General features: G+C 49.0%; 2 protein-coding genes and 1 pseudogene across 7 annotated transcripts; 1 reads left to right on the top strand and 2 right to left on the bottom strand.

The window, feature by feature from the left end:
* Window positions 1–940: 940 nt before the first annotated feature.
* Window positions 941–19,697, bottom strand: TAFAZZIN (tafazzin, phospholipid-lysophospholipid transacylase). Of its 4 annotated transcripts, none has more exons than XM_073227954.1 (10): window positions 19,221–19,697; window positions 18,953–19,081; window positions 17,922–17,967; window positions 17,584–17,669; window positions 3,081–3,161; window positions 2,916–2,957; window positions 2,628–2,690; window positions 2,375–2,427; window positions 1,882–1,959; window positions 941–1,782 (listed from the first exon to the last, which is right to left on the bottom strand). In XM_073227954.1, the coding sequence occupies exons 1-10, from the start codon at window positions 19,327–19,329 to the stop codon at window positions 1,744–1,746; spliced, it is 726 nt and encodes a 241-aa protein (XP_073084055.1). In that variant the 5' UTR covers window positions 19,330–19,697; the 3' UTR covers window positions 941–1,743. The 4 variants fall into 4 exon arrangements, with proteins under 4 accessions (XP_073084055.1, XP_073084053.1, XP_073084056.1 ...); XM_073227952.1 differs by having other exon boundaries at window positions 941–1,769; window positions 19,221–19,696; XM_073227955.1 differs by having other exon boundaries at window positions 941–1,769; window positions 19,184–19,331.
* Window positions 3,176–7,443, bottom strand: LOC140847479 (ATP-dependent RNA helicase DDX3X-like; annotated as a pseudogene).
* A 587-nt stretch (window positions 19,698–20,284) lies between the features above and the next one.
* On the top strand, window positions 20,285–26,648 carry DNASE1L1 (deoxyribonuclease 1 like 1). Of its 3 annotated transcripts, none has more exons than XM_017678965.3 (9): window positions 20,285–20,686; window positions 21,151–21,227; window positions 22,817–23,026; window positions 23,381–23,469; window positions 23,554–23,640; window positions 24,770–24,870; window positions 24,977–25,089; window positions 25,170–25,418; window positions 25,501–26,648. In XM_017678965.3, exons 3-9 carry the CDS (start codon window positions 22,898–22,900, stop codon window positions 25,642–25,644), a joined length of 912 nt encoding a protein of 303 aa, XP_017534454.1. In that variant the 5' UTR covers window positions 20,285–20,686; window positions 21,151–21,227; window positions 22,817–22,897; the 3' UTR covers window positions 25,645–26,648. The 3 variants fall into 3 exon arrangements, with proteins under 3 accessions (XP_017534454.1, XP_017534452.1, XP_017534455.1); XM_017678963.3 differs by lacking the exon at window positions 20,285–20,686 and adding an exon at window positions 20,951–20,969; XM_017678966.3 differs by lacking the exon at window positions 20,285–20,686 and having other exon boundaries at window positions 21,004–21,227.
* Window positions 26,649–26,720: the final 72 nt, after the last annotated feature.

Genomic DNA, 26,720 nt, shown 5'->3' with positions numbered 1-26,720 from the left:
ATTATTCGTGAAAAGGCCTTGATAGTCCTGGAGGAGTAACAAATCGGAGGCCCGTGCTGGGCGGGAGATCGAGCGACCAGGGAGATGGAAGGTGGGTTCGTGGAGGAGGATCAGGGAGTGAGGGCTCCCAAGGCAGCTCAAATTCCCAAGCGAGAGATTTTAATGGCCGTCTCTAGGGGGAGAGCAGTCCCCTTCCGGTCATTTTTCAAAAACCTTTTATTTTTAAGTCACCATAGACTCCCACAGAGTTGCAGTCCTGATCACCTTCGCAGCTTCTCTTCCTGCTGCCTCAGTCTTGTGATCCCATCTTTTCTTTACACATTTCTATTTCCCATGTTCTGTCTGACCGTCAATTTTAGAAGTCCCCAAGGGTTCCAGCCTGTTCGTATTTCTGCCGACAGAGGCACAGTGCTTCGTTTCCTTGTATACTTTAGTGAAGTTTGTGAGGTGTTTCTTTTTGATTGATCTGAATCTATGGACAACCTGGAGGCCTAAACTGAGCTCACTGTTCTCTAGAGGTTTGCTTTTGCCTCTGCCGGGAGCGCCACCACCCTGGATCCGTCTTTGTTCCCAGCCGGGTCTCAAGCTCAATCTAGCGACCTCTGCCCCACCTCCCATCACGGTAAGTGTTGCTCATGGTGGCTCCACGGGCCCTTCAGAGACCTTCCTCCCGGGAACTGGCCTGAGGGGGATCAAATTGCTGCTAGCTTCCCCTACCTTGCTGGCTTTGAATTCTGAAGAAAGTCCATTAGCTTTGCTCTGCCTCCTCTGCAAGGTCCGTAGCGGATTACAGATGATGACTGAAGTCTGACGTGACTGGTGCACATTGAGTTTGAAGCCTGTCTGCTCAAGGGCTCTTCATTTGCCCAGGACTGTAAAGGTCCAGTCTCCCTGTCCAGCAGGTCACCTCCCATCCCCCCCTCTACAGAGAGGCCAGAGGTAAAGCAGTACAACACAGATACTTTATTGTTTACAAAACATGAAAACCTAGGCTCCAGGGTACTTGAGTGATGCTAGGGGGTGGGAAGGACAAGAGAAGTCAGTGAGCCCTGGCTACAGCCTGTTTGACTGGGCTCCACTTCTGGCAAATGGCTCCTCTTCTGCCTGCAGCCTGAGGCTGGGCCCTGCCCAAGAGTCCCACACCTGTGGGAAGCATGGGCAGAAGGAAGACGTGGCTAGTGGCCATCCCTGATCCGGGCGGGTGGTCGGAAGCCTGGGCCCACCCCTTCATGGGCCCCTCCCTGAAGGTCTGTCCTGGCCACCCGACCTCCTTCAACTACTCTGCCTCCTGACACCAGCCCTGGGGGGAACGTCTGGAAGCAAGCAGGAAGGAGGCTCCAGCCTAAATTTCTTCCTCCTTTGATGGCCAAGTGGGAGGAGTAGCTGAGAGCCTTCCTTCAAGTGAAGAACGAGAGGCGCTGAATGCTCACCATCTAGGAGAGGGTACCCGTGAAGGGTTACGAACAAATCTGTCCACAAAACCAGAGCTGAGCTCAGAGCACGAGTTCATCCCCCAGCCCCATCTCTGTGCCAGGCAAGAGCCCAAGGATGGTGCTGAGAGCCCAGCAGTTGGGGCTTGGGTCCCAGGACTGCCTCTTCCCCGGGCCTCAGGGGCTGGCTGCCCTCTTCTGAAAGGAAGCAAGGACAGGGTCTGGGCAGGGTGGTGCCTATCTCCCAGGCTGCAGGTGGCTGTGGAGCTGCTCAGCCTGGGTCTTCAGGCGCTGGGATTCCTCCTGAATGAAGTCAGTCAGGACTTTGCGCATCTCCACCTGAGGGGAAGGACTGGGGCTGGTGTGCAGCCGTGGGGAGCTGGGCCCAGGGGCCCTGGGAGAAGAGGGCACCGGTAGGAGGGGACAGCAGGAGGGCTGGGGCAGGACTCACAGCTGGCTTGTTCTCTGCCCGGAGCTGCTCGAGCGTGGGCAGGGCACTGAAGGGCTTCCCAATCAGCACGGTGATTTTCTGAGGGGAATGCAGCCAGAGGCAGGTTACACAAACAGGGGGCGTGCCCACAATCCCAGCCCAACCACCCCGGGGAGCCAGAGGCCTGAGTCTTGCCCTTGACTTGTTGCATGCTCCCTCAGAGCCACTCTCTTTAAAACAAGGCATTCAGGCTCCATGTGCCATTCCAGGCATGGGGTCCATGCCCTTGATGTCCCCTTCTGTCCCTGCCCCAGGGCCCAGCCCTTCCTGATTTCCTTTGCTCTCCTTCTATCGCCCTTGGTACCAGTTAGGCCCTCTCTCTGCTCCACCCAGTACCCCAGCTGTGGCCTCAAGCTCAGCTCCTCCTGAGTCCGGCCTCAGTAGTGCTGGGCAGGGAACATGGGGTAGATGGCAGACAGACAGACAGACACAAAGGTCAGCAGCCCCTACCCACCTGTCCAAAACGGGGGAAGTAGGGTGGGCTATTAGGAAGGACATTGTTCATTCCTGCAGCACAGTGGACAGAAGAGAAGACCGAGAAGCATGAGGCAGGGCGTGGAGCAGTGCAGCCTGAGCCCAGGTGGAGCCCCTAACCCAGACATCCTCTCCCTGCCACCCAGTGGAACTCCTTGCCAACACCATCTGGAGAAACCCCTCTCCCCGCCACCGTGCCCAGGCCACAGCCTTGGCCTGAGAGGGAGGCTCACCAACATGCCACAGCGGCAGAATGATGGGGTTGAGATGACACTCTGCAATCAGGCGTCCAATTCCTGCCCCACAGAGAGGCAGAAATGTTGGCATGAGCAGAGCTTAAGTGCCAGCCTACAGCCAGGCCACCCCTGCCCTTCCCCCACTTAAAACCAGCTCGCTGGTCCGGTCCCTCTGCATGACAATCCCTCATCTCAGCACCAGTCTTCTTCTTGCTGCTACCAGCACACCCACATGCCCCCATCTGCCACAGTCCAACCCAGCCAGAGAAGGCCAGCAGCCCCTACCCCATTTGAAGCGCAGGAACTCAGAACTCATGTTCACTTTCCCTGTTGAGAGGGGGAACACAGGAGAAGCTTGGGGGCTGCCGGGGGGAGGTGGAGGGGGGGACCAGTTCCACCCATATACTTGGTAGGGGTGGGGTGGGTTGTGACCCTGCCAGCCCCACTGACCTTCTGGGAAGATGTGCACCCAGTCTCCATGGTTGAGCTTCTCCAAAATGAAATCCATTCCCTTTTGGTAGACACCATCTCCTGCCAGGAAAAGGCCTCTCCCCATCAGTCCCCATTCTCCTGAGCCCCTCCTTCCCCCTCCCTGGGAATGAAGGGCACATGAAGCAGCAGCTCAGGGACTTCCTCACCCCTCACTTCGCCATCCACATGGACACCCTCTAATGACTGTCTCTCCTGGGCCTGTTCAGCCCTGGCTGCATTATGGCCCTTGACATCCTTAGTTGACTAACATCCTCTAAACCTCTAAGTGCCTGTCACTTACAAGGCCGCATCATTGGAACTGTGACTGAAATCCTGAGCTGGCAGCTCGTGTACCACTCTAGGGCCTCACCTGCCGCCTGCTGGTCCCGCCAGTTTCATCCGCTGAGCCACATCAGCTGCCGCACACCTGCAGTCCACTCCCTCACAGCTGCCCAGACCAACGCATCACCCTCCCTGCCTTCCATCCCTAGCCAGGCTCTTGAACCCTTCTCTTTCTCCTTGGGATGCACTGCCCCTTGGGTGGGCTTTCCATATGTAGCCCCTGGCACAGAGGGAGCTGCTGGAGCAAAGCGGTACATTATTTCCAACCTCACTTGGGCTCCAGATTCTGGACAGCACCCTTTCTTGGGGTCTCACCTAGGCCTCTGCCTGAGCTCTGCCATCCCCCCGTTGCTGGCCCCTTCCTTTCAGGGTTCCCCCTGAAAACTTGATTCCCACTTAGTGAGGCCTCTTGGGAAAAGGAGAACACATGATGGGACAGACAGGGCCATTGAGAGTTGGGAAAAACTCAAACTTGCTACGCTGAAAAAAGTGGATTCATGCTGCCCCCCCATGCCAGCACCACTCTCCTTGCAGATGCCCTGAGACCATGACAGTGGAGCCAGGTGGCCCTGTGACCAGCAGCCACAGAGATACCTTATGTTACATGCTGGCTTTCAACTTGGGGGTGATGTGGAGACAATCTGTGATCACACACAGTAAGATTCTCATCAACCTTTATATAGTGGACAGAGACAGAGACAGCGAAGGGGGGAGGTCAAAGGAGTGGGGTCAGGTAAATACCCTCACCTTATCAAGTAGGGAATGGAGAGCCATCGCAAAGAAGGACGGAGACAGACACTGGGACTATCTTGGCCCAATACACCAAGAAATGGATTTTTTTTTTAGCCCAACTTCAGCAACTTTATTTGAACAATTGATATTGTGAACATTAGTGAGCCAACAGGACATCAAAACAGTAAGCTGTCTTAACACAATTAACAAATGATCCTTAATCACAAAATTATAAATGCAGTTTGGGGTGGGAATAAGCAGGAGGGGGTTTAATCCAAACTACATCAATTAAATCTTTAAGTCGATTTATTAATAGACTGTTGACTACTGTTTTCTTCTTTTCTCTTTCAGCTCCCTTAAATTTTCAGGACAATCACAGTTGGTAATGTACTGAAGTTCTTAAAGCTACACAATATAGTCTGGCTAAGTTACGTGTGGTTTCCATGAGGTTGTTTAAAAGGATGACTTTGTTGTAAAGCAGATTCAACTGTCCCAGCAGTTGACCCCCTGGAGGCTGTAATTTCCTCCATATCCATCACTAGTGTAGACGCCTCCATAACCACCTCCACCAAATCCTCTGCTGCTGCTGTGACCACCTCCACCACTGCGGCTGCTGGTTGCATGACTACTACTAAAGCCAGAACTGGTGGAACCACTAATCTGTCGATAGTCTCTGGCACCAAATCCTCCACGGAATCTACTCTTAGAACGTTCATGACTCCTACCCTTATGGTGGTGTCCATGAGCCATGTTTCCCAACAAGAAGATCCAACAAATCCTTCATGATATTTGTATTTCTTTCATTAAAGAATGAGACGGCAAAGCCAAGGTTTTCTACACGTCCTGTACGACCAATCTGATGTACGTATTCTTCAATATCACTTGGCAAATTAAAATTGATTACGTTTCACGTTTGAAATGTCTAATCCTCTTGCTGCCACAACTGTAGCCACTAGAATTGGGCTTTTTCCTGAGCGCGAACTGGTGAAGGGGCTCCTCTCTCTCCCTCTGTGATCGATCTCCGTGAATACTGGTACAAGCATATCCTTCACGGTGTAAGAGATCCTCGAGAGAATTGGCACCCATTTGGTCTCCACAAACACTAAAGTCAGTGAATCCTTCCCTGCTGCATTTAAGAGGTCAAGCAAAAATGACTGTTTGACTATTCCAAACTACTTTCTGCGTGATGTTTTCAGAGGTAGAGCCAACTCTGCCTACCATCAGGAAGATATATATAATCATCCAAGAAATCATGAGCAAGAAACTGTATTCCCTTATGAAAGGTAGCACTGAACATCACGGTGTGGCAAATACCCTTTGGTGGCATACTGCCTTGTTCAACTATACGACGTATCTGAGGTTCAAATCCCATATCCAGCATCCTATGAGCTTCTTTCAATACTAAGTATTTGCAGAAGTCTAATCCAATTTTTCCTCTTTCCATCATATCCACTAGATGCCCTGGAGTGGCAACTAACAAGTGACACCCACGTTCTAAATCTCGGATCTGCTGACCAATATCAGCACCACTATAAACCACACAAGGTGGAACTCTAGACCAGTGTGAAAATTTTCTGGCTTCCTCATAGAGCTGTACAGCCAATTCTCTTGTAGGAGCTAAAACCAAGGAAACTGGGTATTGTTTATGGCATCTATACCTTCCATTTCCTTCACAGCCTTCAAAGCCTCGCCTGGACCATCTCCATAAATCTGACTTAAGATGGCCAAGAGAAATGCTGCTGTTTTTCCAGAGCCTATTAGGGCATGAGCCATCAAGTCTCTTTTCTTTAATAATGGGAACAGCAATGCTTTAGTACTGGAGTTGGACGAGTGTAACAAGTAAGCTCAATGTTCCCCATGATAATTTCTCCCATCTCAACATCACTGAAACTTTCAGTATGTGGAGTGAAGCGTCCTGGGACACTAAGCCGAGCAGCTAGGAACCCCAGGGAACTCCAGGCGCCCAAAACCCCTGGGGGGACAGCACAGCTCAGAGGCCCCTCACAGTGATAAACAGACTCCTGCCTTTTTCCCCTCTGTCGAGTCTCCGCCATATGGAGCAGCAGAGTAAGGCCAGCCACGCCCAGAGCAACCATGGAGCTTAACTCCACAGCGGCTGGGCAAGAATCAGAGGCCCTGTCTGTGCAGCTGCCCAGTACAAGCCGCTAGAGGTCACTGTTTTCCTTTCTCCCAGGAGAGGAAGGCCACAAACCAGGAAGAAGAAGGGACGTTCTTCCAGCCGACATGCGTGCCTGCTCTGCACAACTACCTCTATTGCCATGAAAAGGCAGAAGAATTTGATACAGACCAAAATCAGAGTCAACCCCTGAGAAGGAGATAGACCTAACCAATCTTCCTGAAAAAGAATTCAAAATAAAGGTCATAACCATGCTGACGGAGCTGCAGAGAAATACGCAAGAGCTAAGGGATGACGCCTGGAAGGAGATTACAGAAATGAAACAATCTCTGGAAGGACTTATAAGCAGAATGGATAAGATGCAAGAGACCATTGATGGAATAGAAACCAGAGAACAGGAACGCATAGAAGCTGACGTAGAGAGAGAGAAAAGGATCTCCAGAAGGTGCACCCAACATGGCAGCGTGAGTAGGACAGTGGGAATCTCCTCCCAAAAACATATATATTTTTGAAAATACAACAAATACAACTAATCCTAAAAGAGAGACCAGAAGACACAGGACAACAGCCAGACTACATCCACTCGTGCGAGAGCCCAGCACTTGGTGAAAGGGGTAAGATACAAGCCCCGGCCTGGTGGGACCCGAGTACACCTCCCCCCAGCTCCTGGCGGGAGGGAGAGGGAGCCCAGGACTGCTAAACACCTAGCCCCAGCCACCTGCACCAGCACGCAGACACAGTGCATGCGTGGAGGGCTGGAAACTAAGGAATCAGGGCAGCAAGACCTCTGAGTGGGTTCCGAAGCTGATGCCCCTGTGACAAAGAAAAGCCAGTGCTGTTTGAAAGTCTTAAAGGGACAGGGACATAACAGCTGGACGGAAACAACAAAGGTCACAGTCCAGTGGCTGGAAATTACAGGGAAAACTGGGTGCACTAACCCACTGGGCAACAGATCTGAGACCCCTCACGGAAGTAAACAGCTAAACAACCCCCCCGACCCCCCCACCCCGTCTATTAACCCTCCCGGCACTGCGAAAGCAGAGAAGCAGCCTAAGGCAGGCCCCGCCCCCTCAGAAAGGGAGTTTTCTCCATATTGGCCGGGCAAGACACAAAGACCCAGTCTACACGCAATTACCCAAGATAAGCCACTAGGGGTCGCAGTTGTCCCAATAAAGAAAGGCCAGCAGCAAGTGAAAAGTTTGGCCCTCCCAGCTGACAGTCAATAGCACCTGTCAACAAGAAAAGGCAAAAAAATATGATCCAGACAAGACTAACCCAGATAGCTTCGGCATCTGCTACATCCTCCCCTGAAAAGGAACCTGCGGAGATAGATTGAGCCAGTCTTCCTGAAAAAGAATTCAAAACAAAAGTCATAACCATGCTGATGGACTTGCAGAGAAATATGCAAGAACTAAGGAAGGAGAATACAGAAATAAAACAAGCTCTGGAAGGACTTCAAAACAGAATGGATGAGATGCAAGAGGCCATTAATGGACTAGAAAACAGAGAACAGGAACACAGAGAAGCTGATGCAGAGAGAGATAAAAGGATCTCCAGGAATGAAAGAATTCTAAGAGAGCTGAGTGACCAATTGAAAAGGAACAATATACGCATTATACGGGTACCAGAAGAAAAGAGAAAAAGGGATAGAAAGTGTCCTTGAAGAAATAATTGCTGAAAGCTTCCCCAAACTAGGGAAAGAAATGGCCTCTCAGACCACAGAGGTACACAGAACTCCCATGACAAGGGATCCAAGGAGGGCAACACCAAGACACATAATAATTAAAATGGCAAAGATCAAAGACAAGGACAAGGTATTAAAGGCAGCCAGAGAGAAAAAAAAAGGTTACCTACAAAGGAAAACCCATCAGGCTATCATCAGACTTCTCAACAGAAACCCTACAGGCCAGAAGAGAATGGCATGATATACTTAATGCAATGAAACAGAAGGGCCTCGAACCAAGACTACTGTATCCAGCATGAATATCATTTAAATATGAAGGAGGGATTAAACAATTTCCAGACAAGCAAAAGTTGAGGGAAATTGCCTCCCACAAACCACCTCTACAGGGCATCCTACAGGGACTGCTCTAGATGGGAGCACTCCTAAAAAGAGCACAGAACAAAACACACAACATATGAAGAAGGGAGGAGGAGGAATAAGAAGGTAGAGAAATAAAGAATCATCAGACCGCGTTTATAATAGCTCAACAAGCGAGTTAAGTTAGACAGTAAGATAGGAAAGAAGCTAACCCTGAACCTTTGGTAACCACAAACTTAAAGCCTGCAATGGCAATAAGTTCATACCTCTCAATAATCACCCTAAATGTAAATGAGCTAAATGCACCAATCAAAAGACACAGAGTAATAGAATGGATAAAAAAGCAAGATCCATCCATATGCTGCTTACAAGAGACTCACCTCAAACCCAAAGACATGCACAGACTTAAAGTCAAGGGATGGAAAAAGATATTTCATGCAAACAACAGAGAGAAGAAAGCAGGTGTTGCAATTCTGGTAACAGACAAAACAGACTTCAAAATAAAGTAACAAAAGACAAAGAAGGACATTATATAATGATAAAGGGCTCAGTCCAACAAGAGGATATAACCATTATAAATATATATGCACCCAATACAGGAGCACCAACATACCTGAAACAAATACTAACAGAACTAAAGGAGGAAATAGAATGCAATGCATTCATTCTAGGAGACTTCAACACACCACTCACTCGAAAGGACAAATCCACCAGACAAAAAATAAGTAAGGACACAGAGGCACTGAACAACACACTAGAACAGATGGACCTAATAGGCATCTACAGAACTCTACATCCAAAAGAACAGGATACACATTCTTCTCAAGTGCACATGGAACATTCTCCAGAATAGACCACATACTAGGCCACAAAAAGAGCATCAGTAAATCCCAAAAGATTGAAATCCTACCAACCAACTTTTCAGACCACAAAGGCATAAAACTAGAAATAAACTGTACAAACAAAGCAAAAAGGCTCACAAACACATGGAGGCTTAACAACATGCTCCTAAATAATCAGTGGATCAATGACCAAATCAAAATGGAGATCCAGCAATATACGGAAACAAACGAGAACAACACTAAGCCCCAACTACTGTGGGACATAGCAAAAGCAGTCTTAAGAGGAAAGTATATAGCAATCCAGGCATATTTAAAAAAGGAAGAAAAATCCAAAATAAATGGTCTAATGTCACAATTATTGAAATTGGAAAAAGAAGAACAAATGACGCCTAAGGTCAGCAGAAGGAGGGACATAATAAAGATCAGAGAAGAAATAAATAAAATTGAGAAGAATAAAACAATAGCAAAAATCAATGAAACCAAGAGCTGGTTCTTTGAGAAAATAAACAAAATAGATAAGCCTCTAGCCAGACTTATTAAGAGGAAAAGAGAGTCAACACAAATCAACAGTATCACAAACGAGAAAGGAAAAATCACGACGGACCCCACAGAAATACAAAGAATTATTAGTGAATACTATGAAAACCTATATGCTAACAAGCTTGGAAACCTAGGAGAAATGGACAACTTCCTAGAAAAACACAACCTTCCAAGACTGACCAAGGAAGAAACACAAAATCTAAACAGACCAATTACCAGCAATGAAATTGAAGCGGTAATCAAAAAACTACCGAAGAACAAAACCCCCGGGCCAGATGGATTCACCTCAGAATTTTATCAGACATACAGAGAAGACATAACACCCATTCTCCTTAAAGTTTTCCAAAAAATAAAAGAGGACGGAATACTCCCAAACTCATTCTATGAAGCCAACATCACCCTAATACCCAAACCAGGCAAAGACCCCACCAAAAAAGAAAACTACAGACCAATATCCCTGATGAACGTAGATGCAAAAATAATCAACAAAATATTAGCAAACCGAATTCAAAAATACATCAAAAGGATTGTACACCATGACCAAGTGGGATGCATCCCAGGGATGCAAGGATGGTACAACATTCGAAAGTCCATCAACATCATCCACCACATCAACAAAAAGAAAAACAAAAACCACATGATCATCTCCATAAGATGCTGAAAAAGCATTTGACGATGTTCAACATCCATTCATGATAAAAACTCTCAGCAAAATGGGCATAGAGGGCAAGTACCTCATCATAATAAAGGCCATCTATGATAAACCCACAGCCAACATTATATTGAACAGCAAGAAGCTGAAAGCTTTTCCTCTGAGATCGGGAACAAAACAGGGATGCCCACTCTCCCCACTGTTATTTAACATAGTACTGGAGGTCCTAGCCACGGCAATTAGACAAAACAAAGAAATAAAAGAAATACAAGAAATCCAGATTGGTAAAGAAGAAGTTAAACTGTCACTATTTGCAGATGACATGGTACTATACATAAAAAACCCTAAAGACTCCACCCCAAAACTACTAGAACTGATATCGGAATACAGCAAAGTTGCAGGATACAAAATCAACAAACAGAAATCTGTGGCTTTCCTATACACTAACAATGAGCCAACAGAAAGAGAAATCAGGAAAACAACTCCATTCACAGTTGCATCAAAAAAATAAAATACCTAGGAATAAACCTAACCAAAGAAGTGAAAGCCTTATACTCTGAAAACTACAAGTCACTCTTAAGAGAAATTAAAGGGGACACTAACAGATGGAAACTCATCCCATGCTCGTGGCTAGGAGGAATTAATATCATCAAAATGGCCATCCTGCCCAAAGCAATATACAGATTTGATGCAATCCCTATGAAACTACCAGCAACATTCTTCAATGAACTGGAACAAATAATTCAAAAATTCATATGGAAACACCAAAGACCTTGAGTAGCCAAAGCAATCCTGAGAAAGAAGAATAAAGTAGGGGGGGGTCTCACTCCCCAACTTCAAGCTCTACTATAAAGCCATAGTAATCAAGACAGTTTGGTACTGGCACAAGAACAGAGCCACAGACCAATGGAACAGACTAGAGACTCCAGACATTAACCCAGACATATATGGTCAATTAATATTTGACAAAGGAGCCATGGACATACAATGGGGAAATGACAGTCTCTTCAACAGATGGTGCTGGCAAAATTGGACAGCTACATGTAGGAGAATGAAACTGGACCATTGCCTAACCCCATATACAAAAGTAAACTCAAAATGGATCAAAGACCTGAATGTAAGTCATGAAACCATTAAACTCTTGGAAAAAAACATAGGCAAAAACCTCTTAGACATAAACATGAGTGACCTCTTCTTGAACATATCTGCCCGGGCAAGGAAAACAGCAAAAATGAACAAGTGGGACTATATTAAGCTGAAAAGCTTCTGTACAGCAAAAGACACCATCAATAGAACAAAAAGGAACCCTACAGTATGGGAGAATATATTTGAAAATGACAGATCCGATAAAGGCTTGACGTCCAGAATATATAAAGAGCTCACATGCCTCAAGAAACAAAAAATGAATAACCCAATTAAAAAATGGGCAGCGGAAGTGAACAGACAGTTCTCCAAAAAAGAAATACAGATGGCCAACAGACATATGAAAAGATGCTCCACATCGCTAATTATCAGAGAAATGCAAATTAAAACTACAATGAGGTATCACCTCACACCAGTAAGGACGGCTGCCATCCAAAAGACAAACAACAACAAATGTTGGCGAGGCTGTGGAGAAAGGGGAACCCTCCTACACTGCTGGTGGGAATGTAAATTAGTTCAACTATTGTGGAAAGCAGTATGGAGGTTCATCAAAATGCTCAAAACAGACCTACCATTTGACCCAGGAATTCCACTCCTAGGAATTTACACTAAGAACGCAGCAATCAAGTTTGAGAAAGACAGATGCACCCCTATGTTTATCGCAGCACTATTTACAATAGCCAAGAATTGGAAGCAACCTAAATGTCCATCGATAGATGAATGGATAAAGAAGATGTGGTACATATACACAATGGAATACTACTCAGCCATAAGAAAAGGGCAAATCCTACCATTTGCAGCAACATGGAAGGAGCTGGAGTGTGTTATACTCAGCGAAATAAGCCAAGCGGAGAAAGAGAAATACCAAATGATTTCACTCATCTGTGGAGTATAAGAACAAAGGAAAAACTGAAGGAACAAAACAGCAGCAGAATCACAGAAATCAAGAATGGATTAACAGTTACCAAAGGGAAAGGGACTGGGGAGGATGGGTGGGTAGCGTGGGACAAGGGGGGGAGAAGAAGGGAGTATTAAGATTAGCATGCATGGGGGGGTGGGAGAAAGGGGAGGGCTGTACAACACAGAGAAGACAAGTAGTGACTCTACAACATTTTGCTATGCTGATGGACAGTGACTCTTAAGGGGTTTATAGGGGGGACCTGGTATAGGGGAGAGCCTAGTAAACATAATATTCATCATGTACGTGTAGAGTAATGATAATAACAACAAAAAAAACCAGTTCCTGTGTGGTGAACTCCAATGAGTTCTACACAATGGTATAAAGGGCATATAAAAGGGGAGGCAAAGGATTTGTTTGTGCTTATACAGAGGATCAAAGCCTAATTTGGCTACCCTGAAAATGAACTAAGATACGATACGAAAAAGAACTTCCAACATCAGCACTCTCTGGAAGACTCATACCAGAAGATGATCATCAAAAAACCTCAACAAAGATCCACACGCTGCTACAGGTGTAGATGCACTCATCCCACCGGTTCCTGGACTTGCCATGGGAATGAAGAAGGAGATATCTAAGCTGGCCTGTGGATACAGTAAAACAAATTTGACTGGATCTACACTGTTGGAACTCAACCACGAATTAGGAGAAGTGCAAATTGTAGCGCTCCAAAATCTTACAACTACAGACTATTTACTGGTAAAAGAACATACGGGATGTGAACAGTCCCCAGGAATGGGTTGTTTTAAATTGTCTGATTTCTCTCAGACTGTTCAAGTTCAGTTGGACAATATCCACCATATCATAGATTTTCACAAATGCCTAAGGTGCCTAACTGGCTTTCTTGGTTTCACTGGAGATGGCTGGTAATTATAGGTATGCTTTGGTTATGTAACTGTATTCCTATTATGTTAATTTGTGTGCACAATTTAATTAATAGTTTAAAACCTATACATGCTGATGTTACTCTACAAGAAGATATGTCAAAGAAATAATCAATCTTTTCTTCCGCCTGCAACTTCTATAGCTTTTCTTCTTTCTTCCTAATTACAACCCCTAAATAGATGTTGTGCCTCATATCAAATTTACCGTGTATCACAATTCTTCCCAAGTGGTAAAGATACCTCAAGACAAATGCTTGGCATAGAAGCCACAGGGCATAAATATGCAAAGAAGTAATAAACTAACCCTTTCAAAAAGGCTTCTCTCTCACTTACCAACTTTACATTTCCCTGTATGGCCCTGGAAGATGACTGGTTAGCCAGAGATGGGTATGATTCCTCAAGGGAGGAACAACCTAAGACAGGCACAGTTGCAGGGGGGCCATCAGGTGAGAAATTGGGGATCAACAGAGGTGAGGCTTAGAACCTCCCCCGCCCCCATTCTGAGAGAAATCTGCTGTATCCGTGGATGTCTTATTGCCCTTGTCTAGCTTGGATTAACACATAGTCTACAGACACACACCTGATCATCTACATTTGCTCTCTTACAACACTAAACTATGTTTTCTACCTTTATCTTGCATCTACGTACCACTTCAGCATTTTATTAAAAATAATAATAATAAAGAGAGAAATGTGGTATCCACATATAAATCAAGTATAAAAATCAAACGAATATTCATATTTGAACTGACTGTTTATAGTTCATAATGCATGATCAAAACCGAAAGTTTCTGTGATGACTGCCCTTGTACTATTCACCATGTAACTTATTCACTATGTAAGAATTTGTTCTCCATGTAAGAACTTGTTCGTTATGCTTCAGAAGATTGGAGACTGACGAAAATTAGGCCTGGGGTGGATTAATGATTATACATTGAACATTGAGTCCCCTATACAGAATTTTACTGTTAACAACCATTTGATCAATAAATAGGAGAGATGCCCTCACACACACACACAAAAAAAAGTACATACTTCCAATTGTAAAATAAATAAGTAACCGGGATGTAATGTATAGCATAAGGAATATAGTCAAAATATTGTAACGACTTGGTATGGTGATAGCTGGTACCTAGAATTATCATGTATATAAATGTTGAATCACTGTGTTGTACACCTGAAACTAATGTAATACTGTGTGTCAACTACCCTTCAATAAAAAATAATTATGTGGAAAAAAAAAAGGATCTCCAGAAATGAAACAATATTAAGAGAACTGTGTGACCAATTCAAAAGGAACAATATCTGCATTATAGGGGTACCAGAAGAAGAAGAGAGAGAAAAAGGGATAGAAAATGTCTTTGAAGAAATAATGGCTGAAAACTTCCCCAAACTGGGGGAGGAAATAATCGATCAGACCAGGGAAGTACACAGAACTCCCAACAGAAGGGACCCAAGGAGGACAACACCAAGATACATAATAATTAAAGTGGCAAAGATCAAGGACAAGGACAGAGTTTTAAAGGCAGCTAGAGAGGAAAAAGGTCACCTACAAAGGAAAACCCATCAAGCTATCATCAGACTTCTCAGCAGAAACCTTACAAGCCAGAAGAGAATGGCCTGATATATTTAATGCAATGAAACAGAAGGGCCTTGAACCAAGAATACTGTATCCAGCACGATTATCATTTAAATATGAAGGATGGATTATAAGCAATTCCCAGACAAGCAAAAGTTGAGGGAATTTGCGTCCCACAAACCACCTCTACAGGGTATTTTAGAGGGACTGCTCTAGATGGAAGCACTCCTAAGACTAGATGTCACCAGAGAAAATAAAATCAGAGAAAAGAAAGACCAACCAAATACGATTAGCATGTATAATGTACGGGGATGCATGGGGAGGGCTGTGCAACACAGAGAAGACAAGTAGTGATTCTACAACACCTTACTACACAGATGGACAGTGACTGTAATGGGGTTTGTGGGGGGGATTTGGTGAAGGGGGGACCCTAATAAACATAATGTTCTTTATGTAATTGTAGATTAATGATAACAAAATAAAAAAACTACTAGCATGCTTTTGGAGCAACACTTCATAATGTTTACCTTTTGCAAATGCTCTCTCTACTCACTTGTATAGCTTATGCAAGATCACGCTGCCACTTCATGCCCTCTCACAAGGCCTATCTGTGCTTCAGGGAAAAGGACTTTTTTGGAACACAGAAGCAAAGATACTTCACCTGCTTTAACACCTGTTGTTAGATCTTTGCTGCACACGAAACGTGTTTGATAAATAGCTTGTCCCTGCCTGCTTTCTTTCATTAAAGGAGCTTAGGATTAATATTTTACTTTCTTTTTTTAATTGTGCAATAGAACTTACAGGTCAAAGAAGGGAACAGAACAGCAAGTGGACATGGAAGGCCTCTGCGGCTGCAGAAGGGAGGAGCTGAGATGGGATGGGGGCCCAGGAGCAGGGAGTGATAACCAGTGCCATGGTCACTCGCCTCAACATTGTAGCCTCTGCTTACATTTCAGAGAAATTAAGTAGCTGCCCAAAGCAGCACAAAGAGAGCATTCCAGAAAGGCAGCTGTGTCCAGGGAGCAGGTCTGCGGATCTGGAGGGGCAGGCACTGCAGCTTCTCATTAAAAGCGCTCCTTTATTCTTCAGTGACTTTACTGGATGTTACTGTTTTACTTTGACCAGCCAGAAGGAAGAAATAAGAAACTCTCCCTTGACTTCTAACACACTTTGGTTACTTCTCTGCCTTCTCCACTCCTGCTTATCCACCCCCTGCAGCTCCTGCCACTGTCACTCCACAGAAATGGCTTCTGTGGGGTCACTGGAGGCTCCCACGGTGCCAAGGGGCCCTACTTCGCTTCCTCTCTGGCCATTGCTTCCTGCTGCCCTGTACTCTGAGGTACCATCCTGAGCCCCTGCCCTCTCTCTGTTCTCTGCAATCTTGCCTCTATGTTTGTGATTTCATTTTTGATTGAGTCCCCAGTATCTTTATTCCTGAACATTCTTTTGAGTTGTGGAACAGCACATCCCACTGCCTCTCGGCTGCTCCCTTTCTTGGGTGAGAGGCTCCTCAGATGAAGCACGTGCAACTTGGGACTCCCCTTCCTTCCCAACCCCCATGCTGATTTCCCCTCATGCCATCCTCCCTGTGACTTGTGCCACCAGATGTCGCCTAGAATCACCTTTGAGTTCTCTTTTCCTTGCCCCATCTCCCACACCCAGTTGACCAAGTGTCCTGCCAACTCTACCTCCAGAGCACATCCCAAAGTTGTCCCCTTCGCCGGCTCTCAGCAGTGATCAGCAGAGGCTCAGCTACTCAGCGTCTGACACCAGAATTACTGCAGGAACCCCTAACCAGATTCCCTACCTCCTCCTGGCCCAGCTCCAGTCCACCGGCCTTGCTGCAGCCGTGGTGCTCTCCGGGCCACTGATGAAAGCACATCACTACCGCAGTGAGAGAACAGACAGAGTCCCAGCTGCTCAACACAATTATTCCAGAACCTTTATACTCAACAGCCAACCTACATTTTCTACCTTTGCCATTTGCAGTTCCTGGCATGTGCCTCCTTTGTCTAGAACACCTTTCCTTCCATTCTCTGCCTGGGAAAATTCTACTTCCCCCGAGCAAAGAGCAACGTGTATGTGGACCCTGTCTTTGCCATCTCTTCCCCCTTGACCTTCGAGCAATGGCTTAATCTCTCCAAGCCCTTTTATATGGAGACTGGGGGTCAAAATGGCCCCTACCCCCCCATCAACACGCAATCCTATTTATTCGCCCAAACCCTGCAGACTCCGGTATATACCACCACCCTCACAGAGCAGTGACCCCACACTGCCATCATTTAGTCTGTCAGCAGTGCCCCCCAGAGAAGGGGCCGTACATAATGCCTCCTTGACTGCTGTAGGTCTGCACAAGCCTCAGGCGGTCGTGGAGAACTGAGTGCTCTCTGAGAAGCCATTGCTCCTCCAGCAGCCACTGCCACCTCTGCTGCCACACAATGTAGCTGGGCCGTATGCTACTGCGGCTCCCCTTGTCCCCAGGTTGCCTGTCCCAGCTGGGTCCCTCCACTGCCAGTACTGCCAAGCCAGAGGCATTGGGCCCAGCCCCCTGCCCCAAGGGAGGGCAAAGAAGCCCCCAGAAACACCTTCCTACACCCACTGGCCCGGCAGCCCTTCCCAGGGAGCAGCTCACCTCGGCACACGGGCACACACTTGCCCAAGCTGAAGAAGTGTGAATGTAGCTCCTTGGTGAAGCAGACGTCTGCAGCTGCAGGGGTCCTGGAGTGGGGACAGGCACAGTCACCCCTGCCTCCCTTGTACCCTGCCTCCCCCCTTCCCCACCCCCCCCCAGGCATGATGCCTGCCATCATCAGCAATGGAGAACGGAGGCACAGGAGGGCCTGCGGGCCCCACCCCATGCCCTGCCTGGACTGCTGGACGCCACCTCCTGGCAGAGCAGGAGGAGGGCAAATCTGGGCAGAGACGGGTGAAGCCTGCCAGGCCCAGTGCGAGGGGCCCATTGCTCCTCACCAACGCATCAACTTCAGGTTCCAGATGTGGCGGAGTTTCAGGATCCCTAGAGAAGGAGAGGAAAGTTTCATGTGTCAATTGACCTTGTCCCTAGGGAACACCTTTTCCTGCCACCCCGTTTCAAGGAATGAGGGACAAGGGCAGCAGTGCCACCATTTCCCTACAGCCCAAAGAAGCATCTTCCAGGCGCTCAGGCTGGACTCCAAAGTTCTCCCTGGTTCCTTCTTCTCTCTGACCCCCTCCAGCTTATTAGTCACCACATCTGCTCTGCCTACCTCCCCAGCGTGTTCTGACACTGCCTGTTCTCCCACACCTCTCCCTGCATTGTCATTGCTACCACCCTAGGCCAGGCTACTGGGTGGCTCTAAAGCCTCCTTCCTGGCTTCCAGGGATTCACCAACGCTACCCTACTCTTGCCCAGTGGTGAGCTCTGGAAGTCTCCAGCTTGATCAGGTGGCACCCCATGAACTCCAGGATAGTCTAACCTGGAATCTGTGGTGGAAGCCCTGGGTATCTCCTCTATCCAGCCATCCAGGTTATTGGAGCCAAGCCACTCCCTGTACAGCCAGCAAAGCAGGAACTTCTAGATGGGGAACTAGGCTCCCAAATGAAGCTGGTTGAAGGGTACAAACCCAGCCGGAAACAGAGCTGCTACCAGGATACAGGTCTTCCAGCCCCTAACCCAGAGCTTCCTTGATATGGTCCTTTAATTTGTCCCCAACACTCTGGAACCTTCAGTGGCTTAGAGAATGGAAGGTCTTATAGGCTTGATGCATCAGAGTAAAGCAGCTGTCAGACCTTGCCCTGGGCCATTTCCTCACTTCCTCATTCCCTCCAAATTTCTGAGCCCCTCTCCAAATCAGGTTCCCTGAGAGGATGCTGAAGGGACCACAACTCAGACTTTCACCCCTGGGGCAGGACACTCCAGAACAGGAGCCCCAGGGCTCTGTGAAGAGCCCAGTGAAAAGTGACTTTGTTTTGCTTTGGTTTGGCCCCCTCCCTCCCTGTGCCCAGCACACTGGCGCCAGTACCCCAGAGATGAGGGTCATCCATGCAGGACTGGTGATTAGAGACGGTGATGAGGGGGGTGGTTGGGCCTCGGTTCTCGATGAGCTCATACAGCACCTCTTTGTTGTGGACGGTGAGGTGGTTCATGTACTCTGGGGCCGAGAGAGGGAATATGGGGTTCTTGGTCTCCTTCGCGTCGAGGCGCAGGGCTCCCCCCCCCAGCACCAACCCCAACTCTGGCCGGGCGTGGAGACCTGGGGTCGGCCCTGCCTCGGCTTCGGGCTCACTCACTGGTCCAGAAGCAGCTGTAGGTGCCCACAAGACCCATGACGACGCTGCTGGCCAGGGTCCAGGTGAGCGGCGGCACGGCGGGGAACGGCCATTTCACGTGTAGGGGCATCCTCCCGCTCCATTCGAGCTCCTCCCACCACCCCCAGGGGCCCAGCGGCGCCCCCCCTACCACGGGGCAGCCTCTGGGGCCGCTCTAGGTTTGTGTCCTCAAGGGCTGGAGAGCCGGGTCCCTGAAAGGCCCGCGCTACAGACTCGTGCCGCTGTTCAGCGCGACACGGGACTCGACCAGGGTCACCTCGCGGGTCAGTCCAGAGCCTATGGCGGCCCCGAGCTCGCGCCACAGACCAGCCGCCAATGGGGTCCGGAGCCGGCGGTCGCTATGAAGAGCGACCGGGGGCTGACGGCGTCAGCTGCGGCAACCCGCGCGCCTGCCGGAAGGCTAGCCCGTGACGGTGCCTGGCTGCCCGGGCGCCTGTCGCAAAACGCGCTCGGGCCGCTTGACGGCAGCGAGGGCGGGCCCGCGGGCAGTGTGGCCCCGCCCCTGTCCCGCCCAGCCCCGGTGTAGTCTGGGTTCCAGGCGCCCGGGCGGAGTGGGTCTGTTTTGTCACCAGAGAAATCTCCGTAGGTAATTTGGGCTGTGGAGCATGATTAACTGACACCACTCAAGGTCGGCGACGGCGGAGCACTTTAACTTTCGTTTTTTTTCCCCTTTTTTTTTGAGGTAAAATTCATATAACAGATTTAATCGTTTTATAGTAGTATATCGTAGCATCGTATATTACATGTTTTGTGCACGAATATGACATACGTAATGTTAAGCCACATATATTACATTATGTGATTTTACATAATTACCTGCACGTAGTTTTACATAACTACAACATTACTACATGTATATAACTTGTAATGTGTGATAGGCAACATATAATATGTAACAATATATGACATATAATAGGCATTATGTGTAATATATGTATTGTAGAATTTTATGTCATTTAGTACATTCGCAATGTTGTAAACCACCATCTCCCACTGGTTCCAAAACATGCTCATCACCCCAAAAGAAAGCCCGGTACCCGTTCAGCAGTCTATTTTTATTTTTTAAAGCATAACCTTTAAACCTTAAACCTTCTGCTGATCACCACCCCCAATCCATTAGCACCCAGATCCTGCAAACAGCGACACAGCCCTGATGTACGCTCTACAACGGGCCAACAAGGACACACAGCCCGCCCACAGACCCCGCCCAGTCCTCCAGTTGTCCCAACAGTGCAGGAGCGCTTAAGGCACGGGGCACTGAGCTGCCATCTCTCAGACAGTGAGTTCTTCGGTCTGCCACCACCATGGCCAGTACCTACACCGGCTGTCGGTCACTTTGGGTCTCCAGAGTTCTCAGGAGTGTGCGGACACATTGGACCTGGCCCGACGACATGGAGAGAAGGCTCTTGTCCTCGAGTGTGCCCAAGGTCACAGCGGACTCCCCTCTGTTGGGCATGCGCTCCAGTTCTTTCGTCTTCCCTACCAGATGCTGCCTAGAGGCAGCCCGGAGCGGGGGCCTGGGAGAGCATTTTGCTGCCAGTTTCCCGCCGCGCCCTTGGCACAGGAACCACTCATTAGGTCGCTGCTGCCGCTTAGTGGCTCTCTGTAACTCACAAGTCTGTTATCTGCCCGCGGACCCGGGCTTCTGCCAGCGCCCGGTCCCTCGAGGCCTCTGGGAAGGCGGGGCCCGGTGGGAAGCTGGGAGGGCAGGTCGGTCGTTCCCAGGCCAGGCACCCGTCCTCCCTACTGGGGCGTGGGTGGAGCTGGGCTGGGCCTGCCCTCCCCTCCTCCCCTCCTCCACCCCCTGCCAAGGGTGGAGCGGCTAGTTGTAGGCAGGCTGGGTCGGAAGACAGACTTTTCCTCTTTTCTCCCCCCTCCGGTCTCCGCCCAGGCAGCGGCTGCGATTCCGTGAGGTACTACAACCAGCTCACAGCCCACGGGTGCTTGGAGACAAGCTGTTCTGTGCAGGTAACCAGAGCCCTCTGGACGGAGGGCGGGAGGCAGGAAGTTGACCCCGGCCTGGGGAGGCGGATGAGAGGGGAAGGGAAGCTTAGGGCCGGGGCCAAGGCCTGGTGTTGGGAGCCCAGTATGGGCTTCGGGCTGGGGCCCGGAATCGTCACTCTCTGGTTCTTGCCCTAGGTCCTCAGGGAGGCGCAGAGCCGCCAAGCCTGCCCTTGCCAGCCCAGGGCTGCCCAAATGCCTTCATATATCCCAGAATAGGCATCAGGGCAGGGGACCCAAACTGGTATGAGGGACAGAGCAGGTGGCCAGGAAGAAACAGGCAATGAGCCCAGCCTGGAGGGTGAAGGAGGTGCTCAGAGGCGCAATGACAGAGACAAAGACAGGGAGAGCAGCGAAGACAGGATGACAAAGACAGAGGCAGGAAGTGAGCCCAAGGGGAAGGGTGACAAAGTGCCAAAGAAAAACAGGCAGACAGAAATAGGGGGACTTATGTCACTCAATGAGAACGACATGGACTGGGAGTGGAGTGAGGGAGCAAGCTAGAAAGACAGGGCAAAGTCTGGGCAAGCCCGCGACAGAGATAACCAGAGCGCCGCTCAGGGCGAGGGGGCTTCAGTGGTAGCAGGGTGCGAGCAAATGGCCCTGTCACGCTGTGCAGTGGGGTGACTTGGAGTATCTGAGATCATTTTAAATGCATATGCCATTGAACCGAGCAGTTCTGCTGGGAGTTTGTCTTACAGGTAACATCTCACAAATAGGGAGAGAGATGTGCCAAGATGGTCTTCCTAGTTGCTAATGGCGGTGACAGGGTAGAAGTGACTCGGTGCAGTGCTGGTAGGCTTGTAAGATGGCAAAGCCACCATGAAAACCAGTGTGGTGGTTCCTCAAACAATTACACATAGCATTACCATATGATCCAACAATTCCACTTCTGGATAGACACCAAGAGAACTGAAAGCAGGAACTTGAAGAGATTTTGCACATCCGTGTTCATGGCATCATGATTTGCAATCACCAAAATGTGCAAGCAACCTTAGCAGATGCATAGATAAACAAAATGTGGTTTATCTGTACAGTGGAGTGTTGCTCATCCTTATAAAGGAAGAAAATCCTGATACACTTGACAACATGGATGAACCTTGAGGATATTATGCTCAGTGAAACCAGCTAGTCACAAATGAACACATACTGTATGGTTCCACTTCTGTGAGGTGAGGGATGTACAGCAGTCGGACTCATAAAGACAAAGTCGGATGGGGGGCTGGGGTAAGGGGGTGCGGAGTTGGTGTCTAATGGGACATTTTTCAGTTTGGGGAGATGAACAAGCGTGGAGATGGAAGGTGAGGATGCTGCATAGCAGTGTATATGCACTTAATGTCGCTGATTCAGACACTTTAAAATGGTTCAGGTGGTCTATTTCTATCCTAAGTGTATTTTACCACAGTTGAAGAGAATGAGGTCAAGGCATACGTGCTGATGTCAGAAGGTGTCCACTAGGAGAAAGACACTAAAGTCTGAAGTGTTGGCAGCTCTGGTGGTGTGGGCAGCAGGCGGGTGCTGTTTTCTGTCTCTCCAATATTACCATGTCTTTCCAGAGCCAGAGCTGAGCGCAGCTGGGACCGTGCCCTGGGGCAACCCGGATTCCTCTGGAGGGTCCTAGCAACCCATACCCAGCCATGCACTGCCCAGCGGTGTTCCTCCTCCTGGCCAGCGGGGCTGAGGCCTTTCGCATCTGTGCCTTCAATGCCCAGCGGCTGACACTTGCCAAGGTGGCTAGGGAGCATGTGATGGACACCTTAGTTCAGGTAGGTTCATCACTGCAGGGAAGCTGAGCCCCTAAGAACTGTGACTCAGGCCCCAGCCCTGCCTGACCAGGGCCATGCCCCAGAGAAGAGGTGACATCAAGAGACGTGTGTGGAGATATGGAGCACATAACTTTCCCATTGTCAGCCTCAGTCTCCTCCTCTGAAAAATGGGTGCAGTGTGGGTGGGGATGGCACTCAGTCTTCTCCCAAGTCCTTTCTAGTCCCACTGCTTTCTGAGAGCCACAGCCAGTACACCATGACACTGTTGGCCACACCAGTGCCAGTTCCCCAGGGACACACACCCCCTTGGAGCAGCTGGCAGTGGGTGGGGCTGGCCTTCCTGGTGTCCCGCAGATCCTGGCTCGTTGTGACATCATGGTGCTGCAAGAGGTGGTAGACTCTTCTGGCAATGCCATCCCCCTCCTGCTCCGAGAACTCAATAGGTGAGGAGGAGTCTGTGGGTCTAATCTGCACCCCCACCACCAGAGCCTCAGGGCCCCTGACCCTGCATTCCCCTTTCCTGGCAGATTTGATGGCTCTGGGCCCTACAGCTTCCTGAGCAGCCTCCCGCTGGGGCGCAGCACATACATGGAGAAGTATGTGTATGTGTACCGGTAAGCACAGCGGGTGGCCAAGGCAGACTTGGTGCTTGGCCCGGTGTGAAAGGGCTCATTAGTTCCAAGGGCTATAGGCCCCTTCCTCCTGGGGCAGCTGTCATCTTCTCATTACACCTCTCCTCAACAGTGTTATTCTGGGATCTTCCTCTCCTCTCCCCTCGGCAGCCTTGGTGCTCGCACGGCCCTAAAGCATGAGGCCTTCCTTCTCCATACACAGATGAGGGGCCTCTCTGCTTCTGTCCTGCTGAAGCTACTGGGGCTCAGGGAAAGGCTTCCTCCCTCTTTGGGAATGGCTGGATGCAACTTCTGGGAAGAGGCTCAACTGGGGCCCATTGTGGGCCTTGGGCAGACCCAGTTTCTAAAAACATCTCTTAAGTCCTTGGGAAGACAGCCTGGGAGAAGCCCTTTAGGGTCAGGATTGGGAAGGCAAGGGGGGCTGTCAGAGAAGGAGACTTGCATCTCTGTATAGATGAAATTACATAATATCTAGAAATCATGCAAAAATAACAGGGAACAAACACATCCACACTGGAATGCTCATGGTAGCATCACTCATAACAGCCCCAAAGTGGAAACAGCCCAGGTGTCAATCAGCAAATGATTGGATAAACCAAAGTGCTGTCAACATATACTAGAATATTATTCCACCATAGGAACGAATGAAGCTGTACCCTTGCCACAGTGTGGATTAGCCTTGAAAACCTATGCTAAGGGAAAGAGGCCAGAGAAGATCACATACTATTTGATTCAAAACGAAATGTGCAAAATAGGCAAATCTAGAGACCGAAAACATCATGGGCTGAAGGGGAGTGGAGTGAGGAGTGACTGCTAATGGGGATGAGGTTTCTTTTTGGGATGATAAGAATGTTCTAAAATTGTGGTGATGGCTGCACAACCTGACTATACTAACCACCACTGAATGGCACAATTTAAAGAGGTGATCTTCATGGCTTGTGAATTGTATCTCAAAAAAAAAAGGTTCTAGAGAAAAAGCCTGAAAAGCTGTGCCCACATGATGCAGGGCTGAGGGCAGAGGCCCCTCCCTGAGCACCAGCTCTGATGTTGGCATTTGCAAACCAAAATCAGGGACATGAGAAGCACTGCTTCCTATCCATTGGTCTCCCAGGTCACGCAAGACGCAGGTCCTGGATTCCTACGTGTACAATGACAAGGATGACCTCTTTGCCCGGGAGCCCTTTGTGGCCCAGTTCACTTTCCCCAGCAAGGGTAGGAGAAGGGTGGCTGTGCTATGTGGGAGCGGGAAGGAAACAGGGTCTGGCTGGGCGGACGAGGGCCAGGAGTGGGTGGACCCTTCATCCTTGGGCCCTTGTAGTCCTTCCCAGCCTGGTGTTGGTCCCACTGCACACCACTCCAAAGGCCGTAGAGAAGGAGCTGAACGCCCTGTACGATGTATTTCTGGATGTTTCTCAGCACTGGCAGAGCAAGGTAGGGCTGGGCAGATTACATGGGTGGGATGGGGACCAGATGTCTGGATGGCCAGGCCCAGTCACTGCCCCCCTCTCCAGGATGTGATCCTGCTTGGAGACTTCAATGCTGACTGTGTTTCGCTGACCAAAAAGCGCCTGGACAAGCTGGCGCTGCGGACTCAGGCAGGCTTCCTTTGGGCAGTTCCCGACGGGGAGGACACCACTGTGCGGGCCAGCACCCACTGCACCTATGATCGCATAGTGCTGCACGGGGAGCGCTGCCAGAGCCTGCTGCTTGCCTCGGCCACTTTCGACTTCCCTAGGAGGTTCCAGCTCACAGAGGAGGAGGTAAACAGCTGAGGCAGAAATGGGGTTGCAGCAAAGTCCTATAGCCCCAACACTGACACTTTGTTCCACTGCTCACCCCCAGGCCCTCAACATCAGTGACCACTACCCTGTGGAGGTGGAGCTGAGCTGGTCAGTTCGCAGGACTGAGCCCCTCAGCCTGCCCACACTGTTACTGTTGTCAATGCTGCTGCCACTCCTGCCGCCCGACCTGGGCCTGGTGGTGTGAACCCGCCTGCTGCCTGCTGCCTGCTGCCTGCAGATGGGATGAATATACTGCCTTCAGACCTCAAACCCTGGCCTCCCTGTCCATCCTGCCCTGGGGCCAAAGTGACTCCTGAGGGCTTTCAACTGCAGCCCTCCATCTCTGTGTGGTCTTGATCCATCGGACTGAATCCCTCCTCCGCCTTTGCTTTGCTTTGGCTTGTTTTTTGGTTGGGCCTGTGGGTGGCATTAGAATGTAGAAGAGGAAGATCTCCCTGAGGCTGGACCTGTCTGTACCACTCTTGCCCCAGGTAGTGTCAGGAATGAGGCCTAAGCAGGCTCTAGGGACAGGGGAGGGATGTTTGGGAGGTTATCTTGACTAAACTACAGGGCTCAGAAAAGGAAAGTGCAACAGATCAAAGTATTTTATTATATGACTCAAAAGGAAGCTTACATCCACACTGACAACAAAAAGCTAGGCTGGAGGGTTATCACATATGTGTGGCAGATATGCCAAAGGACCATCTTTATTATGCACAGGATTCATATGAATTAAAATATTAATACGCCAGTAGATACAAGGATGGAGATGAGTTTACACACACAGTAGCTCAGTGAACAAAAGGAAACGTTTAAGCTCATTGTAATCCAATGAATGAAAATAGCTGCCAACAGCCCTTATGCCTTCAGTCAAGTCCATGTTCACAACCGCTGGGCAGCCCCTACCCCTCTGGCCCTGCAGCTGTTGGTCCCCATAGGCCTGTGTGTAGGGCCAGCCACAGGAGGCTGGCTACCAAGGCTGGAAGTGCACACAACACTTATCTTGTAACTGTAGCACCTTTTGTGTGAATACATAGTTTGGTCTTGCAGGGAAAGGGGCTACATGGTATCAAGGGACCCTTCCTTGCCCAGCTCCTTTTGAAGACAACAGAGCTCAATAAAAAGTATCTAGTGGGATGTCAGGGCAAATTAGTCATACTTTAAAACCATCCTTGAGGTTAAAAATAAAGGTAATTTTGAATTTTACAAGTGTTCTCAATGTAAGATTACAGAAAGTCAGATGCCTCTCAGGGGCCACAGGGACTAAGTGCTGCACGCAGC

This window comes from Manis javanica, chromosome X (assembly GCF_040802235.1).
Source record: "Manis javanica isolate MJ-LG chromosome X, MJ_LKY, whole genome shotgun sequence".
NCBI lineage: Eukaryota > Metazoa > Chordata > Mammalia > Pholidota > Manidae > Manis > Manis javanica.
Note: the sequence above shows the minus strand (reverse complement) of the source record. Positions and strands in the feature narration are given on the sequence as shown.

What these genes read in the sequence shown, in the direction of transcription:
- TAFAZZIN (XM_073227952.1), bottom strand. Translation starts at nt 19,329, where the DNA reads ATGCCCCTACACGTGAAATGGCCGTTCCCCGCCGTGCCGCCGCTCACC. An exon ending in GGATGACCCTCATCTCTGGG is followed by an intron (nt 17,968 to 18,952) that starts GTACTGGCGCCA and finishes CTCCTTCTCTAG; the next exon opens with GGATCCTGAAACTCCGCCAC. An exon ending in GTTCCTGCGCTTCAAATGGG is followed by an intron (nt 2,691 to 2,915) that starts GTAGGGGCTGCT and finishes TCTGTGGGGCAG; the next exon opens with GAATTGGACGCCTGATTGCA.
- DNASE1L1 (XM_017678965.3), top strand. Translation starts at nt 22,898, where the DNA reads ATGCACTGCCCAGCGGTGTTCCTCCTCCTGGCCAGCGGGGCTGAGGCC. An exon ending in CTGCTCCGAGAACTCAATAG is followed by an intron (nt 23,470 to 23,553) that starts GTGAGGAGGAGT and finishes CTTTCCTGGCAG; the next exon opens with ATTTGATGGCTCTGGGCCCT. An exon ending in AAGTATGTGTATGTGTACCG is followed by an intron (nt 23,641 to 24,769) that starts GTAAGCACAGCG and finishes TTGGTCTCCCAG; the next exon opens with GTCACGCAAGACGCAGGTCC.